Here is a 27,646-nt window from a genome sequence, read left to right on the forward strand (position 1 = left end):
CATTTTGTGTACTTCCTCAATCAGACTCTTTCCATACACCCCCCTTGGTATATAAAGTGACAGTGTTCCTGTAAATCATATGCTTATACAAGATAACACTAAGAAATTCTAACATAAAACTGATTATTATTAGTATTATTCAGAAGGTGAACCCTATTCATATGAAACAAGCCCACCAAAGGGGCCACTGATTTGAAATTCTTTAAGCTTCCAAAGAATATTAAGGTGTTCATTAGGTGGAAGTAACACTCGGTACTGGGATAGAATGAGGAGACACCACTTAGTAAAAAATTAATTAACAAATAGATAAAATGTATTAAAATAAAGGAGAATAGTATGGTAATAGTAATGTATTGCATCTTTGCAAACTCCTGAAGTTCCAGTTGCACGACTTCCTTTGGGAGGCTGTTCCACAATCCGTCATTGTGAGGAATAAAATTAATGACCTCTGGAACTGAGAGGTTCGACAGCGAGACACATTGGCTGCATACTCGGAGCTGCTGTTCAACCCACACGAATATGAGAGTGAAGTGTACTAGACTTAAGGTCGAAGAAGGCAACTAGGAAAAGGCATAACCCAAGTTTTAAGAGAGTTGTAGGGTATATAGTCACCATCATTATTAACATTATCCAAGCAACGTCTGTCCCCCAAATACCTTAGTAATCTTTCAAATTACTTCCATCATGTTTGTATCTTCATTTACATCCTCTTACTTCTTCCTAATGAGCACTATATTTTCTGGGGGAGCCTGAATTTCAAATCAATGACCCCTTTGGTGGGCTTGTTCCATATAAATAGGGTTCATCAGAATAATAATAATAAAAAAAATTGTCAATGAAATGCTTCAGACTACGCAATTGTCTTGGGAATAAGTGACATTCAGTTAATATAAAAGACTTCGAAAAAAACTCGCAAATGATAGGTACGGTAATGGTTTAACAACTTTATTTGGTAATGCCACCCAGAGTCTCCAAGTTGGAAATTGGAAAATGTGACGTTTTCCAGGGCAATCGTATCCCCCCGCCCTTTTTGTTCAAAGTAAACGGAATGAATTGACGAATGGTTTAGTTTCAACTTTCATAATAGAAGTGGTCCCGAGAAAGGAGAAAAATGAGACCCCAAAAATTAATTGCTTGTTCTACAACATTGGCATATTCCATCGTTTCTTCAGGGTAAACTATCCCAGTCTTCTTGATCTGATATTGGACAGTTTAAAAGATTCTTTGAAGTATCGGATTGTTTGAAAGATTCTTGAAAATCAACGTATCGCAAAGCGGTAATATATTTAATTTTTTGTAAACAAACACTTGCTTTTAAAAGTTCCGAGCCATTTCGCGCACAAAATAACGGCGAATCAATACTTGTTAAAACCCAAAATTACCCAATTAACGAAGTATCCCTTTCAATCTTAAGCCGTAGACTTGATCTAATGCTTAATCCCGATGTTAAAAAATCCCGCGGTGGCAGATGCAGGTCGTCTGAGCTTCTTTCAACGTCTCTTTCTTTGGGTATTGGCAGCAGAACTTCCAAAATCCCCATCAGGCAAAAGACAGAAGGACAAATGTTTAATTCGGGGGACCTTTTCGACGTTAAAGACGACCGCCATTTACGACAGTCCCCCTTGTAAATGATCAGAAAATGAGGTGGCAGAGAAAACGCTGAGTGACAGTGTTACCAAGGGTTCGGTGGAGGGTGGGGCCCGGGGGCGGGAGAGGGGGCGGGGAGGTGGGGGAAGGGTTGGGGGGAGAGAGCGTCCTGTGACCTCCAGCACCATGGTGGAGAGAGAGAGGAGGAGTAGTGTATTGTACTGGATAAGGTGTTTTATGTTATTTTATGTGGTGTGTGACAACAGTTCCGATTACCGTAATGGACGAGAGGAAACGTTAACTGCGTCGCCGTCGGATGAACGCTGTTTGCAACGACTCTAGGTAAGGACGGAGCCCTAACGTCGCCCTCAGAAAAGTATTTCCCTAACATATGACTTCGCTGAGCATTCGCCATGTTATCCAAAATTGGGAGAGAGGTGTCTCTTCTCCTCCTGTTGTCCGCCGCTATCGATTCGGGACCGAGGGGCGGCCTTGCTCCTGGATGGGGGACGTCTATGCCCTCGGACCCTTTTAGGATTTCGGGGAAAAGAAAGGGCGGTAGGCTTCGTGTTGGGAAAGTGATGTAGTCTTAGGTATTGCAAGGTGTTGTTGATGCAGTGAGGGAAGGTGGGAGGCGGAGGAGGGAGGGAGGGAGGTTGGTGGGTAGGTAGGAGGCCCGTCCGGGTGGCAGCAGGCTGGCTCAGCAGCAGCAGCGGGAGGGGGACGAAGAGGGAGGGAGGGAGGTTTGGGGGGGGAAGAGGAGCCTCCCTCTGCCTCCTCTAATGCTGCTAGAAGAGTTCTCCTCCCTCCCTCCCTTCCCCCCCATCCCCCGCGGAATCTAACCCTCTACCCTCCGCCACCACCGCCGCACCTCTTCTCCCTCCCTTGGCATTCTCCCCTGCGAGCCTCCCTTCCCGTCCGCCATTTCCCCTCCCCCAACCTTCTGCTGCTGCTGCTGTTTACTTGGAGGACCCGCCACTGTCAAACGTACGATGCATTTTGTGACCCCCTTCATTTTGAACAGTACGTTATGACGCCTTTTTTCCGCGTGACGCCCTCGTGGTGGTGAAATTGTGACGTCGTCGTCGGTCGCCGCCCCCCGACGTGTCTCTTGATTCGTGTGAAGTGATGTTCAGCTGCACGACGGGCGTGAAAAAAGCAAAAGCAGCGACTTGTGTGCGAAAGAGAGAGAGAGAGTGAGTGAGTGAGTGTGCGAGTTCTTCCTTACGTCCCTGATTACATCGATACTTCTTCTCTCATCTTAGTGGGGGCACTAAATCCATAATTTGGGGGGAGACAGGGATTAGGAAAATGTAAAGGTGCATATTTTTCTGGAGGACAACTTTAAAACGCGCCCCCGACGGCCGATTCTTTGGCTCCTGCTGGAGGAGGAGAAGGAGAAAAGAAGAAGTAGTAGGAGAAGGGGGCGGAATATATAGAGAGAGATATAAGAGAGACACGTATATATATTATACGTCTTCCTCTTCTTCATCCTCGTCATCGATACGGCGACTCGAGAAATGAAGCGGTAAAGTTTTTTTTCTGTTTCTTTTTTGCTTCCTGAAGCTTTATCTAGTAAGTAAGCTCTAGACCAAGAGTCGTGCCCTTTCGTGGGGCCCCGTCCGGGAAAATTACCTCTAACTCTCTCTTTATTATCTCTATCTCTCTCTTTTCACTCTGCAACAGAGGGTTCCCGCGTTCCTATTTGTGTTTTGGTGTCTGCCCATAATTTACGTTTCCTTTATGCTTCTGTTTGCAAGCAGATTCCAACGTCTGTTGCTGACGGTGCACCCCGTCGGAGGCCATTTATTACGCGAGAGGCAGACGGACAGACGCCTCTGCGAAAGACAAAGTAGAAAATTGAAAATGTCGTAGTGTGGCTATTTAATCCCGTAGAGTTAACCTAAGACATTACTTTTGTTGTCCGTCATTCCGAGAGGCGATCATCGGGACAGTGTTTTATTTTCACGCAAGTGTGACGGTGACGTCACTGGAGGATGGGGGGCTCGCCAAGGGGGTGGGGTGTTATTGGGGTAGGGGGAGTGCCTCACACTTCATAACAAAGTTCACAGACGCAAAGCATCGGTCGTTTTCAAAACTGCCTGTATCTTGATTCGTTTATATAAGAATTAATCGAATACTGGTGAATTTATAGTACGTAAATAAAAACGGAATTTTGTTTATTGTAATGAAACTGAATTTTGTAGGGAAATAAGATACTATTGTTCGGACTTTTATAAAATATCTGTTAAAAGTTTTTGTTTGTCATGCGCCATACTTTCGACATTTTTTTTATTCAAACGTAAAGTGGCATTACTTTGCATATTCCTTTACGTTTCGCCTTTGTTTTTGTTTTTCTTATTATAACTATTGTTATATATATTTTCAACACATTCTTCTACAGTAAATTATTATTATTATATATAGTATTAGTTTTTCGCCTTTGCTATTTTCTCCTATACTACTCTTGGTGAGCTGTTATTATTTTATCCGTTTTATATATTTCCACATTCTTCGCCAGTGAATTATTATTATTATTATTATTATAGTTTTAACTGAAAGTTTTATTATTAAAATCGTAATTACATCAGAAATGGTAAAGCTAGTGTAAACATTGACAGGTTGGCGAATATTTTAACTTTTTTTATGAAATTCTGCAAAATGGTTTGTTTACTCGTAAAATAAACTTATAACAGCTGGAAAAAAGTAACTCACAATTGCGCTGATGTGTTTGGTCATGGGAAAATTTTTTACCGTAGCTGCATAATAATAATAATATTCTTAATAATAATAAATAAAAAGTCACCATTTTCTGTGGATAACTTAAATACTTTTATGTCGTACTTTCACTGTTGTCGAAACTACGTAAGTACACAGATCATACTAATATATATATAATATATATATATATATATATATATGTATATATATATATATATATATAGTGTATTTATTTTGTACTTTGTAAATGTTTAGTGTATTTATACATAAACGAAAATCCTTTTGGGCGAAATGTGTTGATGCCTAATTTATAGTCTACATTTTAAGCTTGTTTACAATTTGTCGAGTTTTTTTTTTTTTTTTTTTTTTTTTTTTTTTTTTTTTTTTTTTAGTAAAGACTAGGACAAAGGGCCTGTGGATTGCGTAACTTTATGAGAGAGAGAGAGATATGAACGAACTCGAATGACAACAGATCTTCAGTCAGCATTGACCGGAAGCTCTACCGCCCACCGCCCCCCCCCCACCCCAGGGGCCACCTGAAGGGGATTCCTATATAAATAACCTTACGTTTTACCGTAGGTTTGCTGAAACACACTCTCTCTCTCTCTCTCTCTCTCTCTCTCTCTCTCTCTCTCTCTCTCTCTCTCTCTCTCGTCAGGTTTTGATTCTTGTTGCTTGGAATAGTGACCTAAAGTTATGTTTTTTAATATTTATTGTAATTATTACAGTTTGTGCGGGAAATTTTATATTGGCTTTTCAAATAACTCCAGTGACAATCTTTATTAAAATTAAATTTTATTTAGCTGTCCAATTCAGGAATTCGAACTTCTGAGTGTAATATATATATATATATATATATATATATATATATATATATATATATATATATATATATATATATATATATATATATGAATAACTTGATCACGAAGTATATTAAACGTGATGTTATGTAAATAAAATAAAGGTTTTTTTTGCCACGAAGGAAAAAATGAAAAAGCGAGATAGCCAAGTACTTTCGGTCCTGTTCGGACCCTTTACTGAGGCAAAACTGATTTTACAGAGAACAACATAGTCAAAAGAAAGCTTGATATACAAACTGACACAACAAGATTAGCAAGCAATAAGGGCGATTTTTACTCTACAGAAGGGAGGAGCTGCCTGAGGGAAGCCACACCTTGAAGGATACACGCAGTAAACAAGTGATTTTCCCAGAAAACAGTACAATTTGTAAAAACACGGGAGCATATACAATTTAATATCATGAATGTTTACACAGAATTTTTCAAAAAAAAAAAAAAAATATATTATGAAAAGTTTGCCTCAGTAAAGGGTCCGAACAGGACCGAAACTACTTGGCTATCTCGCTTTTTCATTTTTTCCTTCGTGGCAAAGTTATACCAGATTTTGAAATAAATTTTTTCCATCTCAAATATGCTGAAGCTCCTTAATGTTTACTCAGTGTAGAATTATTTGCTTTTATTTAACTACTGAGCGATCATCTGCTTAATAAATTGGCTTGTGTGTGTGTGTACACACAAGCCAATCTATTAACAGAGGATGGTTCAGTAGTTGGGAAAAAAATGACTAATACTACCACACTAGTACTAATACGTAAACACAGTGGTATACAGGACTTTCTACAAAGTAAGTGTTCGAAAAAAAGTAATTTTTTTGAAAGCTTAGTCTAAAATGAGTTGTATTAAATTTATATAATATAATGAGATTAAATATTGTGGAGTGTCCACATAGGTCTATGGTGACCCCGGATCAGTTTAATTGGCACTTTGTTAATTTGGGCGGTTGTGTGTGTGTGTGTGAGAGAGAGAGAGAGAGAGAGCATGCGAAAACCGGAATGAATGATTAAACGTGTGTACACGATTGCGTTGTTATGGTGTGTGCGTGCGGGGTGTGTCCATATATCCGGTCCCCTTCCGGCCTCATGATTAGAAAAAAAAAAATAGGAAGGGGGGATTGGGGGTTGGGGGGTGGATTGGAAGTTGAGTCAAAGAGGTTTCGTTGGTGATTGGGGGAGGGGAGAGGGTTGGTTGGAAAGGAAGGGAGAGGGCTACTTTTTGAAACGTGATCTCTCTCTCTCTCTCTCTCTCTCTCTCTCTCTCTCTCTCTCTCTCTCTCTCTCTCTCTCAATTTAATGTTTTTCATTAAAGTAAAAATGTAGACGAACTTGTGCATACTTAGTCTAGACCTACATGAATTTTGACATTAATAGATCTGTAATGTAATGTATTTAATATCATAAGGTGAATTTTTGCCTCTTCAATTTTTGTTTTAATTAGAATTTCGACGACTGCATTGGCTTTTGTTATGACCCAAAGTGTATTAAACTTGAAGTTTATAGTCTTGTATTTTTGAGATGATGTTGCGGTTTTTTTTATTAAGCTGGCCTTATACCAGCACGGGCTCTTGCTCACAAAGCAGCCCGTAAGGTAATTTTGAGTCTTTGGGACTCGAACGCAGGTCCCTCAATTTGTGAGACGACTTTGCTTAGTACCACTGCACCTCGAGGTTCCAGAGAGAGAGAGATGTAGTCCGAAGAGGTTTTCCCGAATCAATATCGTACCAAGTCGCTGGCTATTCCTCTCGACTTTTTGCTTGGATGATGAACGATTTTTTTTTTTTTTTTTTTACCTTTTTTATTTATTTATTTTTCGTCCCCTGAGATTTTGCTCACGGTGAGGGGTAGGGGAGCACGGAAGGGGAAGGGGGAGTCGTATTTTATTCTCATGCAAAAATAGCAACGAAAATTTAATAAAGAGATGAAGAACACTTACTAAAATTTTATTTTGTTATATGAATTATGGCCTGCTTGTAAAAATAGGACCAGGTATGCTGAGAGAGAGAGAGAGAGAGAGAGAGAGAATTATGAATCACGGAATTAGTATAACCTGCTCTAATGACTGAGAGCAAAATTGGAGAGAGAGAGAGAGAGAGAGAGTTTCTTTGGTTATAATGCACGGGGTGATATATATACTAGATGGGGCAGCTGTAGTAGTACTAGTACTAGTAATAGCAGTAGTAGCTGGGAAAAGTGATTTATTTATGAATAAAAAACGGGGGGTTTGGGGGGTAAGGGTTGGGAACAGACCACTAACCACACACACATACACACACACATATGCAAACCTCTGTTCAGCGAAGATGAATTTCCCGCTGAAAACTGGAAGGTATTTTTAGTTATTGACGAATATCAAAGCTTCCAATATATATAATAAATATACTAGATCCAAATGTTATAATAAAATTTAACTAATTCCACTTAATCTTCGAGCAGTGGAACCTGGAAAAAAGGTTAAAGAAGCAATTTTTTATTTTATTTTTTTCTAATGGACGTAAGCAAGAAGATTCCTTACGCTTTCTAATTCTTCTTCTTCTTCATCCCGTAAGCTTTGGTAGCGCGGAATACCCAGCAACTTTCTATTTTAATCATCTTTCTTCCCTTAACCCGCTTTTTTTTACATTGAGCCACTACTCACCCCTCCCCCTGTTTTCTGTCACCCTCTCTCTATCTCCATTCTCTCTCTCCCTCCCTCCCTCCTTCCACGTCTTTCTCTCTCTCTCCCTCTCCCTTCCCCCTATCTCCCACGTCCTGTGTTATTAGTCAACCGCTCACACAATACTTTTCCCTGCTTCGGTTTTTATTATCTTAGGAGGGGTTGGGGCTGGGGAATGGGAGTTTGGGGGGAGCGGAGGGAAGAGAGGGTGGAGTTCGTCCGCCCAGCCAGGCAAGCCCTTCACCGAGGGCGAGGGTGAGGGAGAGGGCGAGGTGAGAGAGAGAGGGTGAGGGTGAGGAAAGAGAAATTGTATCTCATTGACTCATGAGCGTTTCTGAGTCTCCTTCTTTTTGCGTTCTGGGTATTCCCCCCCCCCCCCGCGATTCGTTTTTGAATCATCTTCGAACTGATCTGATTCTTCGGTGTTAATGCCGGCTTTTTTTTTTTTTTTAATTCAATTGGTCTGTTGCTGTTTTTTGGCTTCTGGGTCCTAATTAAAATCTACAGCAATAATGTTAGTATATATATTGCTGGTATACAAAAAGTATTGATATAGGCCTAATGCATTTCTTATTTCCATCGTAACAATATTAGTATAATATACAGGGTGTCCATAAAGTCCCAGTACCATTACAAGCAATTATTACATGTAATGGTACTGGGACTTTGTGGACACCCTGTATATTGCTGGTGTAAAAAAATGTATTGCTGCAGGCTCAAGTTATCTACCTAATATGCAGCTCTCGTCTCCACTGTAACGATTACTGTATATTGCTGGTATAAAGAGAGACTGCATCGCTGCTAGTGTTAAATATCATGTATTGTTAGTATTATTTTATTAAAAAAATAAAAAATAAATTGATCAGTTGCTGTTCGGTCTAGAATCCAAATCATGTGACCAGTGTGCTCGGCCTAATGCAGGTTTCGTTTCCACTAACTGTAATATATATATTACTGCTATTAAAAAAGCGTATTATTGCAAGTCTCAAGTATTGCGTATTGCTAGTCTTTCTTATTTCATTAAATTAAACTGTTGCTATTTGGCTCCTCGGTCTAGAATCTAAATTATGCAGCCAGGGATATAGATTTACCATTAGACATTATGAAGGTAATTTATGGTGTAAGAGGCGAATAATAGTTACTATCAAGTAATGTTCACATGATGCCAAGGAGAGCTTAGATTTTTTTTATTTTTCGAAAGTTATGGCGCCCCTTCTCTTCTGATTTTTTTTTCTATCTTGCTTTTTCGTCCTGTGCCACTCTCTATCTTACTTTTATTTCCTTCATTACAGCACGACTAGCCACGCCCATTCCTTGTCATTTGCGTGTTTTGGTCCGGGACAACGATTCCGGCCATTTTTATTTTATCCCGTGGATTTTTTTTTTTTTTTTCTATTTTTACTCAATCACTCCTTACGGGACTGGGAATTTGGAATGTCCACAGTGCTTGCATGTAGTGGACCTCAGATCTCGTAATTGACTACGCATAAGTAAGGCTGGATGAGGAAACTACATTTATCTTTTTAAGGGAAAATGCCATTTAGAATTTTAATAAAAATTTCTTAGCTTCAAGAACAGCCGTTTCGGATCTACTGTACAGGGTGTCCATAAAGTCCCAGTACCATTCTGAGCATTAAACACTTGTAATGATACTGGGAGTCTATGGACACCTTGTAATTACTGAATCTCTCTCTCTCTCTCTCTCTCTCTCTCTCTCTCTCTCTCTCTCTCTCTCTCTCTCTCTCTCTCGTACCATTCCCTATTTTACCCCAAGTTGTTCTTCCCTGTGTTATTGATCGTTCCCTCCCGTTTATTGTGCTCTCTCTCTCTCTCCCCCTCGCGATTATCCTAACGTCTCTTCTTCTTCTTCACCACCCTTCCACCTTTTTCTTCCTTCCTTCCTTCTACCTAATCTTGGGATATTTCTTACTCTCTCGTCCGATGTTTATCGCTTTATTTATTGTGAAAAATGCGTTTATCTTCATAATACAGTATAGCTCTTATCTCTCTCTCTCTCTCTCTCTCTCTCTCTCTCTTCTCTCTCTCTCTCTCTCTCTGTATGTATGTATGAATGTATATGAATAACTTGAGACTATGGTTCATCTTCATAGTACAATGTAGCTCTGAAGTCTGTCCTGGAATATGGCAAATTCTCTCTCTCTCTCTCTCTCTCTCTCTCTCTCTCTCTCTCTCTCTCTCTCTCTCTCTCTCTCTCTCTCTCTCTCTCCACTAGAGAATTTAAACAGAACCACAAAGTTCACATCCAGTGCGATATAGGAATTTATACCCCGAGGGAATTCATAAACTGCACAGTTCCATCGCTAAAAATACCACCTGTGCTTAAAGCGGAGAATGAAATGAAATCAGCTCTGTATTTCAGCGATGAAATACTACATACTACGACAGCAGTTGCTCTCTCTCTCTCTCTCACAATATTTTTCGAAATTAACTATTTTCGATTTTATCTGCGTATCAGCGCCCTAGCCTCAAGTTATTCTCTCTCTCTCTCTCTCTCTCTCTCTCTCTCTCTCTCTCTCTCTCTCTCTCTCTGAGAGAGAGAGAGAGAGAGATCCATGCATCATCCGTCAGCAGTAATCCTTACAATCGTTTTTTCAACTTTGTCCTGAGAAAAAAAAATAGTACTACAACTGTACGAGCCGTAGTAAAATTGTGTTTACATTGACACCTTTTTTTTATTAATGGTGGAATAAATAAAGTTATTTGTGGCTACTTCTATTTATTTATTTATAAATAAATCTCTGCTACAGAAAGCTTTCGGGAATATGATTGAAAAGGGAAACTCTGGAGATATATATATATATATTATATATATATATATATATATATATATATTATATATGAACGGAGGTACGGTGAATAAAGAAATGAGAGAGGTTGCAGCTAAAGGTCCTTAGGTAATACCTACTGTACACCACGTAAGGTACACTGATGGCAATAGCACTCTATGATTAAACCAGATACGAGGATTAGGATGTCTCAGAGCCTTGTTAGTCCATCTGAGAGAGAGAGAGAGAGATTTGAGTGTTTAAAAGAGAGTTACAAGGATTATTATGTCTCAAAGAGGAGACATCTTGTGCTCACTTATCTCTAGGAGCAGGTTTTACTGTGCATTGACAGTGTCCTCCTAATGATTCTGTCTAGCTTTCTTTTAAACTCTTCCACAACTTCTTTCTGGTGGCAGTTTATTCCACGCGTCACATATCTAGTCTGAAGAAGTTCCCGCAATGGGATGTGTTGTATCTCTTCAGTTTTAGTCATAGACTATACTTCCCAAGCATGGTCCACACGACCAGGTATAGTCAAATAGTTTGGCAGGAGGGGTTTGTGGATAATTTATATAAAAAAGAAAAAAAAAAAAAGGAAAAAAGTTGATAACTTGCGCAACCTTCCCTACTGTGCTGAAGGCTATGAAACTAAGTAGCACTCAGCCTAGGCACAAAAGCTGTAAAATTTTATACATCTACGAAGTTTCGAATATAAAATGCCCATTAAAACACTGGGTTTAACTTCCACTACTTGATAAGGGTGGAAGTCAGTCCTTTTATACTCTAGATGTATCCCATTTCAACAGGAGAATTCATTTACATCTACAAAATCGAGTAGTGCTCTACATCTACCAGCACACCCCAGAGCCAAAAACTTACTCTCGTCAGTTCCACCACAATATTAGAACTGGTATGAGATGCTCTCTCTACCTCAGCCTATACTACTGATTCAGAAACCTGTCAAGATTGCCCTCATTTCATTACTCACACCTACGGGCTTAAACGAATGGAAGTGTCTATCTCAGACTATCCTAACTATCACAGATGAACCCACGCACCCATATAAACATAATAGGACAAGTTCCGGATAGGCTATAACTAGAGGAGCCAAGATTAATGACGATCCGGTTTTATGGCACAGGAGGAAAGCCTTTTGCAGTTGCACTATGAATCAGTTATCAGTTGTTAGAAGAGGGTTAAGGAAAGTAAGATGCACAGCTTAGGAGACGAAGGGATGCTGCAAAGAACCTCAAGTATTACCTACAGGGCACCACGTGAGGTACACTGACAATGCTATACCCCCCTATGGGGACTACAAGGATTATAACTATAATATCAAATCCTGCAACTGTAACCAGTAGTACTTTGAGTTCACACAACCTGCTCAGTGGAACCAATGATTAGACAATCTCGAACTATTAAACGTCTAAAGTTTTGCCTGATGAAAACTTCTAATTTGAATAAGAGGCTCTCTCTCTCTCTCTCTCTCTCTCTCTCTCTCTCTCTCTCTCTCTCTCTCTCTCTCTCTCTCTCTCTCTCTCTCTCTCTCTGCCAAAGAGAAGTTCCTTGGTGGGGGTAATGTTTCAATTATGTGGATCATTGAACTTGGCACTGGAGGAATTAATCATAGAATTTTAACCTTCATTACTTGCATTTTATCTTATTTTCAAGTGACAAATGTATATTGTGGAGATTAAAGTTTGCGAGACTATCATTGCTGCAAGTGGCTTAACATTCCACATTCAGGAAAAATGAGATTGTGTAACATAGGGCCAATATTTAGCAGTCAGTGCATTTATTGCTTGTCAGAGAAATATGAGGAGTTTTGTTTTATGTTACCATTATTTTGTAAAATAAGAGAGATTCCATATGGAAATTGCTGTAGTCCATAGTTAGTCTTTAGTAAATATTTTGTAGCAGAAGAGAACGAACGCGTAAGATTCCTAAGTAATCTGTTCATGTGGTCAACAGTATTTTTGTAAAATTTCGTCTTTGTTTCTAATACAAGATGTGGTTGCTTATTTTAGTTGCTTTGCTTTGCTGTAAACTTACTCTAGTTGTCAAAAAGACAGCAAAATGGTAAAAATATCTTAAAACGGTTGTAACAATCATAATAGTATTGATATCTGATAATAGATCTGGCGTTGAAGTTTCAAGTTTTTACTACTTCAGTGAAGTTAGTCCAGTTTCTGGACGAGTGAAAAGAATTCCTCTCAAACCTAGTATTTGTTCAAAAGAAAGTCCTTTGCATTTGGTTAAAGAGCTAGTATTTGTACCTGCTTGCTTAGTTGACTCTGGTGTACTGATTATGTATATTTTAAAAGGTAAATGTTGTTGTTTTTGGTGCTACTTTGCTTGTTATCTATGCGCCACCTACTCCGAGGTGGTAGTACTAAACACAGCGGAAGCTCCTGGGGATGCCGTGTTTAGCATTAGCCCCTTGGGCTAGTACTAGTACTATTCATGGTTCTGGATTCGCGGCTTCACCTATTCACAGATTTTGCTGTGGAATGTATATCCACATTCACAGAAAATTTGCCTGTCACAGAGTTTTTTTTTTTTTTTTTTTTTTTATCATAAAACTATTAAATAGGCAGGTATGAGCATTTTTAGAGGGGTTTTTTGATCTTAGAACTATCAAAACAGGCAATTATAAGTTTTTAGAGGGATGTCAAGTATACAGGCAGTCCCCTGGTTACGACGGGGTTTCTGTTCTTGAGATGCGTTGTAAGCCGAAAATCATTGTAAGCAGGAACATCGTCAAAAATCCCCCGAAAAACCTTACATTTAATGCTTTAGGTGCTTTAAAAACTGTAAACTGCATTCTTATTGCATTTTTCATTAAAAAAGCCTTCAAGTATTGATGATTTTGCATTTTAGGAGTCATATTTCTTCTGCCAGATCAGCGTTGTAGGCGTCATAACCCTGGAATGTGCGTTGTAAACATGGAAATAATTTCTGATGAATACAGTTGCGTTGTAACCTCAGAAAGTTGTAAGCCGGGGACAGCCTGTATTCGCGGATTTGAGCTATTGACGGGGATTGTGGTCCCCATTTCCTGGAAATCTCTTGGGTTGACTGTATTTGATACACACGTTTCTATATTGCCATTATTAAGCAGAGGATGAATGAATTGTAACTACAGTAATCTGCTGAAACCGAAAAAACAGCGGAACGTTGGTGTTGGGCGCAATGTAAGTGTTCAAGTCCAAACCTTATCTTGCCAAACTGGAGTGGAAGTCGACATCTGGCTTATCTCTGATCATGAAGGCATAAAGCCAGAATACATGTATAGCAGTGTTTGCTGTCACTGTGGCTAAGGACTCTCCACCTATCACATTTTACGCTTAAAAACTGGTCATATGGAAAGCTAGTTTCTAGGTAACTGGGAAACAGTGAGTTGCAGAATGGAGTAGGGCGACTTCTTAATAGGATCAGTAAAACTGTACTACAATGTATTGAAAGTTCATGGGTCTTTTTACTCTCAATTTAGTGAATGAACTTGCATATTACTTGGTTAGAAATTTTGCACTTATTTGCCAAACTTGGAAATTTACCTATCGTGTATTTTTCAGTGGAACATGCTAACTTCAGTATTTTCTTATAATTTTCGTGACTAAATGCATTTTTTGTGATCAAACTATTAAAATACCCAGGCATAAGCAGTTTTAGAGGGGTAAAACTATTAAAATACTCAGACGTGTATTTTCACGGATTTTTTGGTGTTTGAACTAAGAAAATAGGCAGTTACTATAAGCATTTTTAGAGGGGTGTCAATTATTCGAACGGGGGAAGGGAGGGTGTACACATACCCTGCGAATACTGGGGGTCGACTGTAGTAAACGTTTACGATATGTTTTTTCTTTCGCTTCGTGGGGTATGGGGGTGTGCCTGTTCAATAATTTTACTCATTAACTGCCAATAGTGCTAAATAAAAGGTTTCATAGTAAATAATTCGTCAGATGCATTTACTGTTATCTCCTTAAACACCCTTGACGATGATATGGGAGGTTTATGCTTATTTGATAATATATGTACATGGCAGATGCTCAGTTCTCTCTTTTTACCAACACACACCTACCACATACAATACACAGCTTTACATATACATACACTATTTGCACACCCGCATACACACAACCCAACACACTTACGCACAAAGAAAACTTTGAATGGTTGGGACTCTCCCAAGACTGGAGATTGTCCAGTAGTAGTTTCTTTTCATTTCTGTGCTTCCCTTGATCCAAAACTATTAACTGAATGTACTTCTTGTTAAAAAAAGTATGACTAAAGTTTAAGTTTTAAGTAAATTGCATGTGTAGTAATAATGTGTGGGAACTGTCATGCTTTCAGAGGTGTTGATTGCATCATAGTGCTCCCATAAGGCAGGTGTGTGGTAACTTCCAAGTATAAATGAATCTCTGAATTTTGTCGAAAAGTTTATTAAGCCAAAATGTCTTCAGGAAATGATCTGCACCGATTGAATTTGCAGTTCTAAAAACTAGATTTGTATAATATTCCTTGTCAAAAGGTTCATTGCACTAGAATTACTTGAAATTAAACTGTTGTAGTAAGATTAAATAAAAGTGCTTTGAAATAATGTTATTGCAGTATAGTACTTTAAAAAAAAAATGGGTTACATAGTAGTTTGAAAACTGTTCAGTGAGAATATAGGTATACAACAAAATAATTACAGTTTTGTGTTTTCAACATCAATTGCATTAAATAATGCTCTAGAAAGTTTAATGCCTCATAGTACTGCATTAAAATGCTCTCAGGATTTTCTCATATCATAGGAGACTCAAAGGCAATTGACCACAGTACGTAGTTTCCTGTTGATTGCTGCTCATTTGCATAAAAATAATGCATTTAAATCTTCTCAAAAGGGCTGACTTATGATAATTTTTTACAAATTTTATTACAACAGCTGTAGTGATCTCAGAAATTGGTTGCATCATTGTGCATTTTCAATTAGTAGCAACAAAGGTCTCTAAAAATGGCAGGCGCATCCCAGAAAAAAACTAATAACAGCAAAAGTTTCTCTAGAGGTCATTGCTACATAGTGCATTGAATTTTCATTATGACAATTTTGGTTCTAGGAATAACAGCAGCAGCTGAAGTTTACTGTGGGACTGAATGAGCAAGAGTTAAGCAACAGTATTTACTGACCTTAGCTTAGATTTTATTTGATTTATATAGATTTTTGGCATTATGCCAATAAGGCCATTCAGCGCTGAAACAAAAATTGACAGTAAAAGTTTTGAAAGGTGTAACAGGAGGAAAACCTCAAAGCAGTTGCACTATGAAACAATTGTTAGGAGAGGGTGGACAGTAAGATGGTAGAAAGAGAATATGAACAGAGGTACATTAAATGGAATGAAAGTAGTTGCAGCTAGGGGCCTAAGGAAGGGACAATGCAAAGAACCTTAAGTAATGCCTACGCTGCACCAAATGAGGTGCACTGACGGCCCTACTCCCCTGAGGTTAGCACCGATACATGAGAAAACTAGCAAGAATGAGCGGAACAGTTTTAGGTTAGCATGTGAGAGAGCACTTAGGATTTTGCTCGCTCACAGAAAAGCCTACTCGTTTAGGTTTGTAGGATTGGGGTAGGTAATGGAAGGAGATTTGTGTTTTATTTAAATCTAAAACTTGTTCTTTAAACTCTATGAATGGAGGGAAGGTGAAGGAGAGCTTAGTTTTGCTGCTCTGCCTTTAGGAATCATTTTTGGCATCAGCTTTATCTCATTTCATATCTCTTCTTTTGGCTTATGTCAAGAATACCAACTTAGGTTATGCAGAAACATATACATTATTTTATTTTGTTTTGTAGTTATTTAAGTTACAAGTCAGTATATTTTTGCTAGATGTGTATATTAGTCAAAAGTATTTTTTATCATACATACAGTAAACCCATCTATAACGGACACACTCTTATGTATTCTAATAAGTTTAGTAAAGAAATTTTGGTTTAGTTCTCTACACAAACTATAATATTCTTTCCTGGAAAGTGTTTTGTGTGAAAGTATTAAGACATTTCACAAGAGTATTATTTACTTAATTATAGATGGGTTTATCATTTAGGTTTTTATTTGTGTATATGTATATAAGCCTGTGTTCAATATTGCCACCAAGTGGCCATAGTAGTAGTTATATAATGGTATGATCTATGGAAAATTCTCTGAATTTACAGAGAAACAAAGAATAACAGAAGGTTTTTGTTTTTATACATGTAGCCTGGTCTTCATTATTCCATTATTATCATCTAATATGCTTTATTTATTTTTTAATCGGTACAAGTTACTGGACGGGGAGCTTTTTTATATCAGTTATATAATTTAAAGGTATAATCAGGGGTTATTAGCCCCAGCCAGATGCAGACTCAAAACTCGGCTGTCTATGGTTTTATTCTTAATATTTGGGTATGATGATGATTTTTTTTTCTTTTTACCAAAGTCAGTTGCTCTAATTATGACTTATTTTAAGGCCCTCAGTTGATGTTGCAGATATCCTGTGATGAGTAAAATTTCAATAGAATATCCTTGTGTATTTTATAGCCTAGACAACAAGGCCAAACAATGGCTTATTTCAGTTTGTGACATCATACCCAAATTTGGTTTGGAAATGAAAAAGTATTGGTTATTGTGTACAAAATAATCACTTCTGAATTGTTAAGGTACATATTGTAACTGTGACTGGTAGTACTGACATTATATTATATATATGACTAATTTTATAATTGTAGCATAGAGATCATTTATTGGTTGTTATATAAAGAAATTGTTAGTTAACATGTAATGGATTAGCAATTGTCAATTAACACCACATTTATATACAGTATAAAGACGTGTCTCAGCTGGTGCAGGTAAATCACAAAGGTCCACACTTTTTTTTTACGCTTTCTCCATTTTGCATGATCTTCTTGGAGGCCATCTTTTCTCTAGCTTAGTTTATTTCCAAGTAATGGTCACACCTTTCATATGCAACTTAAGATAACGATTTACAGATATTATGCTGATGACACCGTCTTTAGACTGGACCTAATCTCCTGTGGTATGTATTTTTGTTCTTTATACAAAAAAACAACAAACTCATAGACTGTATTGATGGAGAATTATATCATTAAGTATAAGCAAGATGTTGTAAGATTAATTTTAAACGCACTTGGCTATTGCTTCACAGTACATATACCTTGTTTCTATCACAAACATGGTTGCCCTGGTTAAATTGTTTTGACACAAATTAATCAGATATTCTGAACTAGTGTTTGAAATCACTTATGTGTAGGGTGCAGGATGACATGCTGGGGTTCTTCTTACTCTATATTTATTTATAATGTATCAGCTTCATGAATCAGTGATGTAATTTGAATCATTTAGACAAGTTCCAAAGTCTTGTTTCAATAAAGTCCAATAGTGTTGTAGTAATAGTTAAGAATAACATGTTTTTGTTACCTAATTGTGAAAAAAAATGTAATGAAAACATTGTATTTTGTACAATTGTATGTATTTCATTGTATGTTATCATTACTAGCTAACAGAGACCATTTCTTTCAGACACAAGAAATCTGAAGTATCTTCACGAGTTCATAGCGGAAGTTGAAACATCAAAAGCTCCACCAAGACCTCAAGAGGAATGAATCAGCATCCTAAGTGATAAGGCTAAGAACTCTGTTGTTAGGGTAGAGTGGAATGAGGAAAGTTGCACGACTAATACTCGGTACACCGCCATCTTCATGATGGAAAGGATCCACATAACCCACCCAGGCAAATTCCACAGGTTGAACCAAGTTGGAGTAGTCAGTCAGCAAACAGTTGGCTACCCCATACCAACCTCGTATGTCAACTTTCACGTTCAAGAGAGTCTGAATTTAGTTCCAAAAGAACAGAATTCTCAGACGTCTCAGACCGTTCAGACTACTACTGCAACTGTTCAGATTCCTGCCCAGGCATCTTTACAAATCCCTGCTCAGACTCAGCTACAGATCCCACAAATTCAAATTCCAGCCCAGGCTACTCTGCAGATTCCTACTCAGATCACCTCGCAACTCACGACACAGGAAGCTCAGCAGCTCATCAACAAAACGGCCATTCACAATGCAACAGAGCTCCTTCTGCCACAACCAACACAAAGCACCTCCCAAGTTGCAACTCAGACGACTCCACAGGCACAAATTGCAGTACAAAACCAGGTAACAACACCGACAAACCCTGAGAGGCCTTATGAATGTCAGCGCTGTAGCAGGCAGTTTGCCCAGAAGAGTCATCTCACCAGCCACATGCTATGGCACGACCGAGAGAAGAACTTTGAGTGTCAGAAATGCGACAAGAAATTCTCCATGGAGAGTCACTTGAACGGACACATGTTGGAACACAGCGAAAATAAGAAATACGAGTGTGAAATGTGTGGCAAGCGATTTGCCATGGAGAATTACCTGAACAGCCACATGCTCGTCCACATCTCGGAAAAGAAGTTTGAGTGTAAGCAGTGTGACAAGAAATTCTCCATGGAGAACCACCTTAACAGCCACATGATGGTTCACAACCAGGAGAAGAACTTCAAGTGTGACAAGTGTCATAAGCGCTATTCCCAGAAGAGCCACTTGGTGAGCCATATGCAGAAACACAGCACAGACAAAAAATTTGAATGCTCAGTTTGTAACAAGCGATTCTTATTGGAGAATCATCTCAATAGCCACATGCTTATTCATAGTGAAGAGAAAAAGTTTGAGTGCATGATGTGTGGAAAGAAATTCAACATGGAAAACCACCTGAATAGCCATATGTTAGTGCATAGTGAGGAAAAGAGATTCCAGTGCAGCCTGTGTGAGAAACGGTTCAACATGGAGAGTCACTTGAACAGCCACATGTTGGTTCACAATGACGAAAAGAAATACGAGTGTCAAATATGTCACAAGAGGTTCAACATGGAAAGTCATTTGAATAGCCACATGTTGGTTCATAATGAAAAGAAGTTCCACTGCCTCATGTGTGGAAAGAGATTTTACATGGAGATTCATCTGAACAGTCACATGGTAATGCACAACACAGAGAAGAACTTTGCGTGCGAGGTTTGCGGCAAGAGATTCACCCTGGAAAGTCATCTGAACAGCCACATGTTGATTCATAGTGAAGAGAAGAAATTTGAATGTCTTATCTGTGGTAAGAGATTCAACATGGGCAGTCATCTGAACAGCCATATGTTGATCCACAATGAAAAGAAGTTCGAGTGCATGCTCTGTGGCAAGCGCTTCAACATGATTAGTCATCTCAACAGTCACATGCAGGTACACAGTGAAAAAAGGTTTGAGTGTGACATTTGTGGGAAGAAATTTGGACAGAACAGTCACCTTAATAGCCACAGGTTCGTGCATAGCATTGAAAAGAAGTACGAGTGTCAGGTTTGCAAGAAGAAATTCTTGCAGGAGAGTCATCTCACCAGCCATTTGTTCGTGCACAGTGAAGAGAAGAAGTTCGAGTGCGAAATTTGTGGCAAACGTTTCTTACAAGAATTGCATTTGAACAGCCACAGGTACATGCACAACGAGGATGTCAAACAGGAGTGTCAGGAGTGGGGAAAGAGATTCAACCAGAGAAGCCAAGTGAGTAGCAACCCTGTCATGGTTCATAATGACGAGAAGAGGTTCGCGTGCGAGACGTGCGGCAAGCGTTTCGCCCAGAAGAGTCACTTGAATAGCCATAGGTTTGTCCATAGCGAAGAGAAGCGTTTCGAGTGCGGAGTCTGCGGCAAACGTTTCGCCCAGGCCAGTTACCTTAGTAGCCATAGTTATGTACATAGTGAGGAAAAGAAATTCGAGTGCGAGGTATGCAAGAAACGTTTCACTCACGAGAGTTACCTGAACAGCCACCGGTACGTGCACATCGAGAAGAAAACTGCCGAGATTGTGGAGTTTGTGAAACTGGTCCCTCAACCATTACCGAAGGAAGGAGACGGCTCTCAGATGGAGATTGAGGACGATAAGAAACCCATGCAGTATGACCCTAACACGAAATTGTTGATACAGCAGACATATCAACCGCCGTATGCTTACGCTCAGTGGGAACACGTGCGCACCCTGTGGTCCTTGTAATGAGTCTAGTGATCTAGAACGAAACGGGAAACATTCTGAGTGAAGAAGAACTTGTGACAAACATTTATTCTGACTATAACTATAAATATTTTATCATGTTATTGCTTAGTTTTTGGGGTGGAAGTTTCTGGTTGTAATCGATAATCTGCAGTACTTCTTAGTTTCACAAAAATAAAAAACAATTTTTATTTGATGTAGAAATGCTTTGAATATGATATAGCCTGCCTGTGGTAGGATCTGGTATTACTATTATATTATTATTACATTTATTATTATTATTATATTATGAGGATGTATATTTATAAAAAAAAAAAGTGGAATGTAACATATTGTACACTATTTTTTAAAATATAAACAGGCCTGTCAGTTGAATGATGAGTTTCGGATATTTTATACAATGAAATTTGTGAATAATGAAACAACAACCCTGGTGTTGAGTATTTAGTTACGTAATGTTTACTGCAATTATAATTAAGAATTACACGATGATTTTACAAACACAGTGAAAAACGAATAGGCGTGTGTGTACAAGTGCTGTAAATCGACAGGGACCTTTGGAAATAACCGTAGTCCCCTTTTAGCGAAATTTAAACGTATTATGATACGTTTGAGCGAGTGAAATGCGGAAACTGACCAGCTGTCAGATCTTCGCCGTTGTGATTTGACGGCAGAAGGTTAAGGAAAGATTTCTGATAAACTTCAGAAAGAAAATAAATTCTGTGGTGCCGTAATACTACAACTGTTCCTCTGAGATAGCATGCTCTGTGAATTCTCAGAGAAGAGCTGGTTCCAACGGCAAACTGCTCTTAATTCCTTATTGTTGAACTCGAGAAGAAAAGTCCTTTGAAAAAATCGTGTTGCACCACAAAGCCAAAAAAAGAAAACATTAAAAAAAAAACACTGGTTTTTGAGATACTTTTCATATACTTCAAACAGGTATTTCAAAAAGTGTATGATGAAAAATAATCACCTAGCTTTCAAATATCCAATAGGACTTATCTGTGATTTTTAATGTACAGTTAGTCATAGGAACTTATTATTTTACCTTTACCTGTACTTATTTCTACCAAACAAATCGTATATGATGATGATGATGATACACTTGTGTAATAGGCTAGACTTTGCTATCATGTGCGTATGATGCCGTTAACTTCGTTACTACTATATATTTTGGTAATACTACTACTATCAGTGTCGTTTAGTTGACGTAGGTCCAAATTCTGGTTTGATTCGGAGGTCACTCGAGAAGTATTCGTCTCGATTTTCCGTAGATGACGTCACTAGCTTCAACTCACAAGTCTGACCGAGTTTTTAAATAGTGGGGGCGGAAGAGGGTTAAGCAAGAAACACCACAAACTAAAGCGATGAATGCACAGCAAAGGAGGAGTAGTACAAGTGACGCGTACAAGATAGGCGCAAGAAGTCGATTTAAACAACCGTGACTCTTCTACGGAAAAAAACAGGCGCGAAAAAAAGCTCGCGCGAGATATTCCTCGAGTTTGTAACCTCCTCAGGCAATAGATTCTAAAAAGTATGGAGTCTTCTATAATTAATTTTTTTCACTGTCTTTCACTAGTTAGCAGCTAAAAATATAAAAGCTATGTTCATCTTACCAGGAAGAGGGGGGGAAAAAAATTCCGTGTTACAGTAGGCGCGCGTCGTATGTTTTTTTCCAACTTTTGTGCAGATTTGATCGATTGTATCGAGAACGGGATACACTCAGGGTGTGTCATGATGCTTCAGGGAATAATAATGTTTATATAAACGCGTATTTTAGGAAAAAATTGTTGCTAAATTAATTTTTTTTATTTGTGATTTATGGTTATTATATATATGTATATACATATTAACTGAATCACGAAAATGTGGAACGTGAAGGATACTATATAAATAAAGGCGAAAGTCACGAAGGAGAGAGGAAACGACGGAGATATATGCAAGGCCTCTCGACTTCTTGTCTAAAAGGTCTTGCAGCTCTGCATCGTATCTTTCGTTTGTGGATTTTGTCTGAATAATTAAAATGCAATTTAGCTTTTGGATTATCAAAAGGTTTCCTATGCTTTTATATATATATATATATATATATATATATATATATATATATATATATATATATATATAATATTGGCAGTCATTTAATTACAGAATGTTAACAAATCAATAAAAAAAATAAAAAAAAAATACAAATTCTCTTTAGATTTAAGTGACAGAAATTTATCATTATTTTTTTTATCAACGCATCAACTGAGTTCCAAGTCTGTGTGTTCAGGTCAATTGTGGTATGCCAAGGTTATTATATATATATATATAAAAAAAAATATACATATTTTATTTTCTGATGAACAAAGCTCCCTGTTCAGTTGATTTTTTTATTTTCAATGTGATTTCTTAGTCTCTAAGTAGATGAATAATTTTTTTTTTATATCTGGTTTCATCGCAATAGTTAATATGTATTATATATACTTTTGTCAGTCAGCAGCTTTTTTTAATTGTTAATGCGGTACTTAATTTATTGTAAAATACTGGGTTATGTGTATGTGTGTGTATATATGTGTAGGAATTATATATATATATATATATATATATATATATATATATATATATATATATATATATATATATATATATTATATATATATATATATATATATAATATGTTATGCATTAAGCTACAAATGTCCTTCAATATCCAATTCGCTCTACCTCGGAATTCATATATTTTCATATTATGTTAACCGAAGGGGAATTATTTTAGTTGATAATTGCGTCCTCGCGTGGACTCGAACCGGCGCACAGAGGAGAAATCAGGACTTCAGTGTTGTTACCGACTCGGCCAACGTCACTGAAGTCTTGATTTCTCCTCTGCGCGCTGGTTCGAATCCACGACAGGGCGAAATTATCATCAACTAAAAAAAAAAAAATACCCTGTTAACATAATATGAAGATATATTAATTCCGAGGTAGAGCGAATTGGATATTGAAGGACATTTGTAGCTTATATATATATATATATATATATATATATATATATATATATATATACACACACACGTGTATACGTACACATACATACCTTGAACATATGTAGGGTGATAGATGATATAGGGTTCTGGGACAAAACTTAAAAAGAATCATGATTGTTATTTAGCGTATATATATAGTCCATAAGGATGAATCCACGAATTGCTCTTCTTCGGGGATATGTTCGGAAAGGGGAAGTGAGAAAAAATAAAATTAATTAAAACAACAATAATAATAATAATAATTAAAAAAGGAAATTAGCAATCCTGTTCGGAAACTTCCTTTTAATTCATAATATATACTCTCTCTTTACTTCGTATTTCAATGATAAAAAAGGTACCTGCGGATAGAGTGAGAAGGAAGGTAGGTGTGTGTGTGTGTGAGAGAGAGAGAGAGAGAGAGATAGAAGGGGGGGGGGGGGGGATCTGGGGGAGAAACAAAAGAATGCGTGTGAAAGTATGTGGACGGAATTGAGCTTTGTTATTTAACAGTATTTATACATTATATATATATATATATATTATATATATATATATATATATATATATATATATATACATACACACGTATACATATAAACTGTGATGTTGTTTTATTTTGGCTGGTTTTGGAGGGGCACAATATCGTTCTATACATGGTGGTGAAATTGTGTGGTAGGGCAAATGTATCGCTTTTTCTTTCTTCCCTTTACGAACTTCGGCAGAGAAATGAGAGAAAAAAATTAAGAGAAGAAGAAGTTTAGTTTCATTGTAGAAGAAATTACACTGTATATTTTGGTTTAATAAACTTTTATATCGTATGAAAAAAATAAGAGTATTTTTTTTTACCAATACCTCTTGCTGTCAAGTAGTTGTATAGTAGTTGAGTAGTAGATTAAATGGTGATTTTTTGCTTGTTATCGACGCGTCACCTGCTATTATAGTAGTACTACTAAACATGGCGGAAGCTCCTTGGGACGCCGTGTTTAGTACTATAACTGTATAGTACTACCCCCTCGGGGTTAAATACTTATTATATACACTCATTTCTATATTGTTTGGTCAACAAATTATATTAATAAATTATATCTTCACGTCTACTTCACAATGGCTAGACAGTGTTATAGTGTACTATGTCATCTCGGAGTAGGTGATGCATATATAACAAGCCAAGTTGCACCAATTAAACCCATCCTAACCATAGTTATTTCAGTTCTTTTTCTGTATCAAGTCCTCCTGCCATGTGTACCTTTTCCAGGAAACTAATATTCTTATGTTTGCATAAGCTAATAGTATTATTTTGTTTTTATTTTATTGTAAAAAAAAATAACAGGCATTGCATCATCGCTTACCGGTTTATTGTTACATAATCCCGAACCTGTTCAATAATTTCCTTATATTCCTCAAGAAAATTCATAATTATAATAGTCTGGTGTCATTCTTCATTAAAATTACGCAATTTTTATTTCGGTTAAGGCTGGCCACTGGACTAAGAAACAACCCCCCCCCCCCCCCCCCCCCCCCCCCCCCCCCCCCATCCTTGTCTAATGTAGTACTCCCTACGCAACAAAGTTTGGTTGACCAGGATCTTCGTTAAAGAAAATAATAGATAAAAAAAAATATTACAAAACAAGTTGACCTTGTAAAAGTATGCACAAGTGTGGCTGTCTAGTCCTACCTAATTATTATTACTGCTTCACACCTCCACATATACGTTTTTATATATAAAGCTTTTTTTGTGTGTGGTTTATTTGCAATTTATAATGTCCCGTTTATGAATTTGGGGGTAAAAGCCCACGTATAATGTGGAGGAATATTTGGAGAGAATTGACAGTAATGCTTCTCACTACTTGCAATGGCGAACAAATATATATATATATATATATATATATATATATATATATATATATATATATATATAATATATACGAAATAAGTCTAAACGAAGGTGATGACTCTGACAGACTACAAGATATGAAAGATGATTATTATTCCATTTGCAGAAGCAACGTGAATATGTCTGAATGTTGTAAATGTTAAGCCTATAATGTTTCCTCTCTCGAGGCTACCTGTGAGAGAGTTCATTACACGAAAAGAAAGTCACAAGATGAATAGATAAAAAGAGAGAGATAAAAAAGAAAGAAAAGAGGTCACCGGCCTCCGGGTAATAGACCCAACTCTTCTTTTCAAACTACGCCTATAGGTTTATAGTTACGATTGTCTTCGTTATTGTTTAAAAAGTATATTATACTATAAAACGTCTTTAAAAACAATTTTATGCTATAAAACATCTTCCTTAATCTTTACTCTTGACTTTAAAAAGTTGCCACCGACACTTTTAAAAGAGTTTCAATATGCACTCACGACTTGACCGAACGCCGATAAAGTTGCAAATTGTTCCTATTTAGAAAACGAGTAAGGCGAACCCATTGATGACGTTAACAGCTTTTAATGGTATTTTATTCATTTAATGGTATTTTAGTCCTCGTTTTAAAAATGTTCCCCTATATAAGAGACTGGTTAGTGACTGCTAAAACTACCGTGCCAACTCCTATAGGTTATTAACGCAGTGCAATGCCATTTAATGGGTTAACTAAAGATATAAATTAATTTCAAAGCGGGTTCATGTAGGAAATATATAAAAATGTATTTATTTAATCATATCTGTTAATTCTTATACACCATATATGCAAGGTGAATGGGTTTATGGTTTAATATTTGTTAAGTGAGGAGGCCAGCCTCTGTGTACCTATATCTAACTGAAGGTTACCGAAACGTTATACATAAGTCATAAAAAAGTGAGGTTTTGACTGTATATATGGGAAGGCGTTTGCGAATACTCTTGGCATTTTGCAATTCGAAATTCTCTCATTTTTGTTTTAAATACAGTGTTCCTTTATATCTTTTTAACTAGACCATGGTCTAGAGTCTAGACCCGTTGGTTTTGCGACCTGTGGGCAGTTCTGAGGGGGGCCATGGACATCTTCAAAATATTTAAAAAATGAAAAATCTATATATTGAAAAGCAAAATAAACAAGAAAAAAAGATATAGTACCCGGTATTTATAATGCTTTATAATAAATCTATTATCATCATTACACAACAATTCTGAAAGGCAGTCGAAAAATTAGTATTTAAGGATGCCAGACTGTATACTTTCCATTTTTCTACGTTGTACAGAATTCGGGAGGCCACAACCACTAAAATTCAGACAAATGTAATAATCTAGACACTAGTAAGCTTCCTAGTGTAAATTTTTCAAAATATATCAGAGAAAATCAAGGAAATTTATTTAAATAGCTAACTTACCTTCCGCCTTGCTTGACATCAATGGCCGCACATATTGCGTGTAGGCTCAGCAACATGGTATACATCCTGAGGAATAAACGAATAAACATTTCATGGTTAGCTTTCCATACATCATAAGGCTTTGTATATTTACACTTACACATGTTCAAACAAGAGTATACCCAGTAATTGCATTCATTTGCTTACTTTTCAGTTAATATGGCCATTTATTATAGGTGTGGCATTAGACCAATGTAGCTATAAGCAAGCATAGGCCTACATGAATCCTACCACTCATTATTATTATTATTATTATTATTATTATTATTATTATTCAGAAGATGAAACCTATTCATATGATAGAACCTTAAGTCGCAATAGCCCAATTATGTTGCCTTTTAAAAAAGTACGAATGTAAAGAATTATTTACGCAATAAAAACAATTAATTGATAAATGGAGAGTTTTCCTTTCAAAGTAGACGGTTATATGACACGTAATGGAATATTTAGAGAATATTAACATAGAATATCATGTTTTCGCTTGACTAAGGAAAAACTCATTAGTGGGAAATATACGAAGACGTTATTTTGAATAAAATTACGTTGTAATTATCCGTTAAATGAAAACTCACACACACATTATATATATTTTAACGAAAACTA

General features: G+C 37.2%; 2 protein-coding genes across 4 annotated transcripts in view; both read left to right on the forward strand.

Moving 5' to 3' along the window:
• The first annotated feature begins 1,749 nt into the window (after positions 1 to 1,749).
• LOC135203560 (zinc finger protein 665-like) lies at positions 1,750 to 22,796 on the forward strand. The gene is made up of 2 exons (XM_064233302.1): positions 1,750 to 1,929; positions 18,163 to 22,796. The coding sequence occupies exon 2, from the start codon at positions 18,342 to 18,344 to the stop codon at positions 20,694 to 20,696; it is 2,355 nt and encodes a 784-aa protein (XP_064089372.1). The 5' UTR covers positions 1,750 to 1,929; positions 18,163 to 18,341; the 3' UTR covers positions 20,697 to 22,796.
• The window catches only part of LOC135203559 (zinc finger protein 493-like), a 34,367-nt gene continuing 9,206 nt past the window's right edge, over positions 2,486 to 27,646 (forward strand). The window contains exon 1 of one of the 3 annotated variants that reach the window (XM_064233300.1): positions 2,486 to 2,610. The gene's annotated coding sequence lies outside the window, so the exon portion shown is untranslated. The other 2 variants (XM_064233301.1, XM_064233299.1) reach the window with 2 other exon arrangements.

The sequence above is a fragment of the Macrobrachium nipponense genome, chromosome 36, assembly GCF_015104395.2.
Source record: "Macrobrachium nipponense isolate FS-2020 chromosome 36, ASM1510439v2, whole genome shotgun sequence".
Lineage (NCBI taxonomy): Eukaryota > Metazoa > Arthropoda > Malacostraca > Decapoda > Palaemonidae > Macrobrachium > Macrobrachium nipponense.

What these genes read in the sequence shown, in the direction of transcription:
- LOC135203560 (XM_064233302.1), top strand. Translation starts at nt 18,342, where the DNA reads ATGATGGAAAGGATCCACATAACCCACCCAGGCAAATTCCACAGGTTG.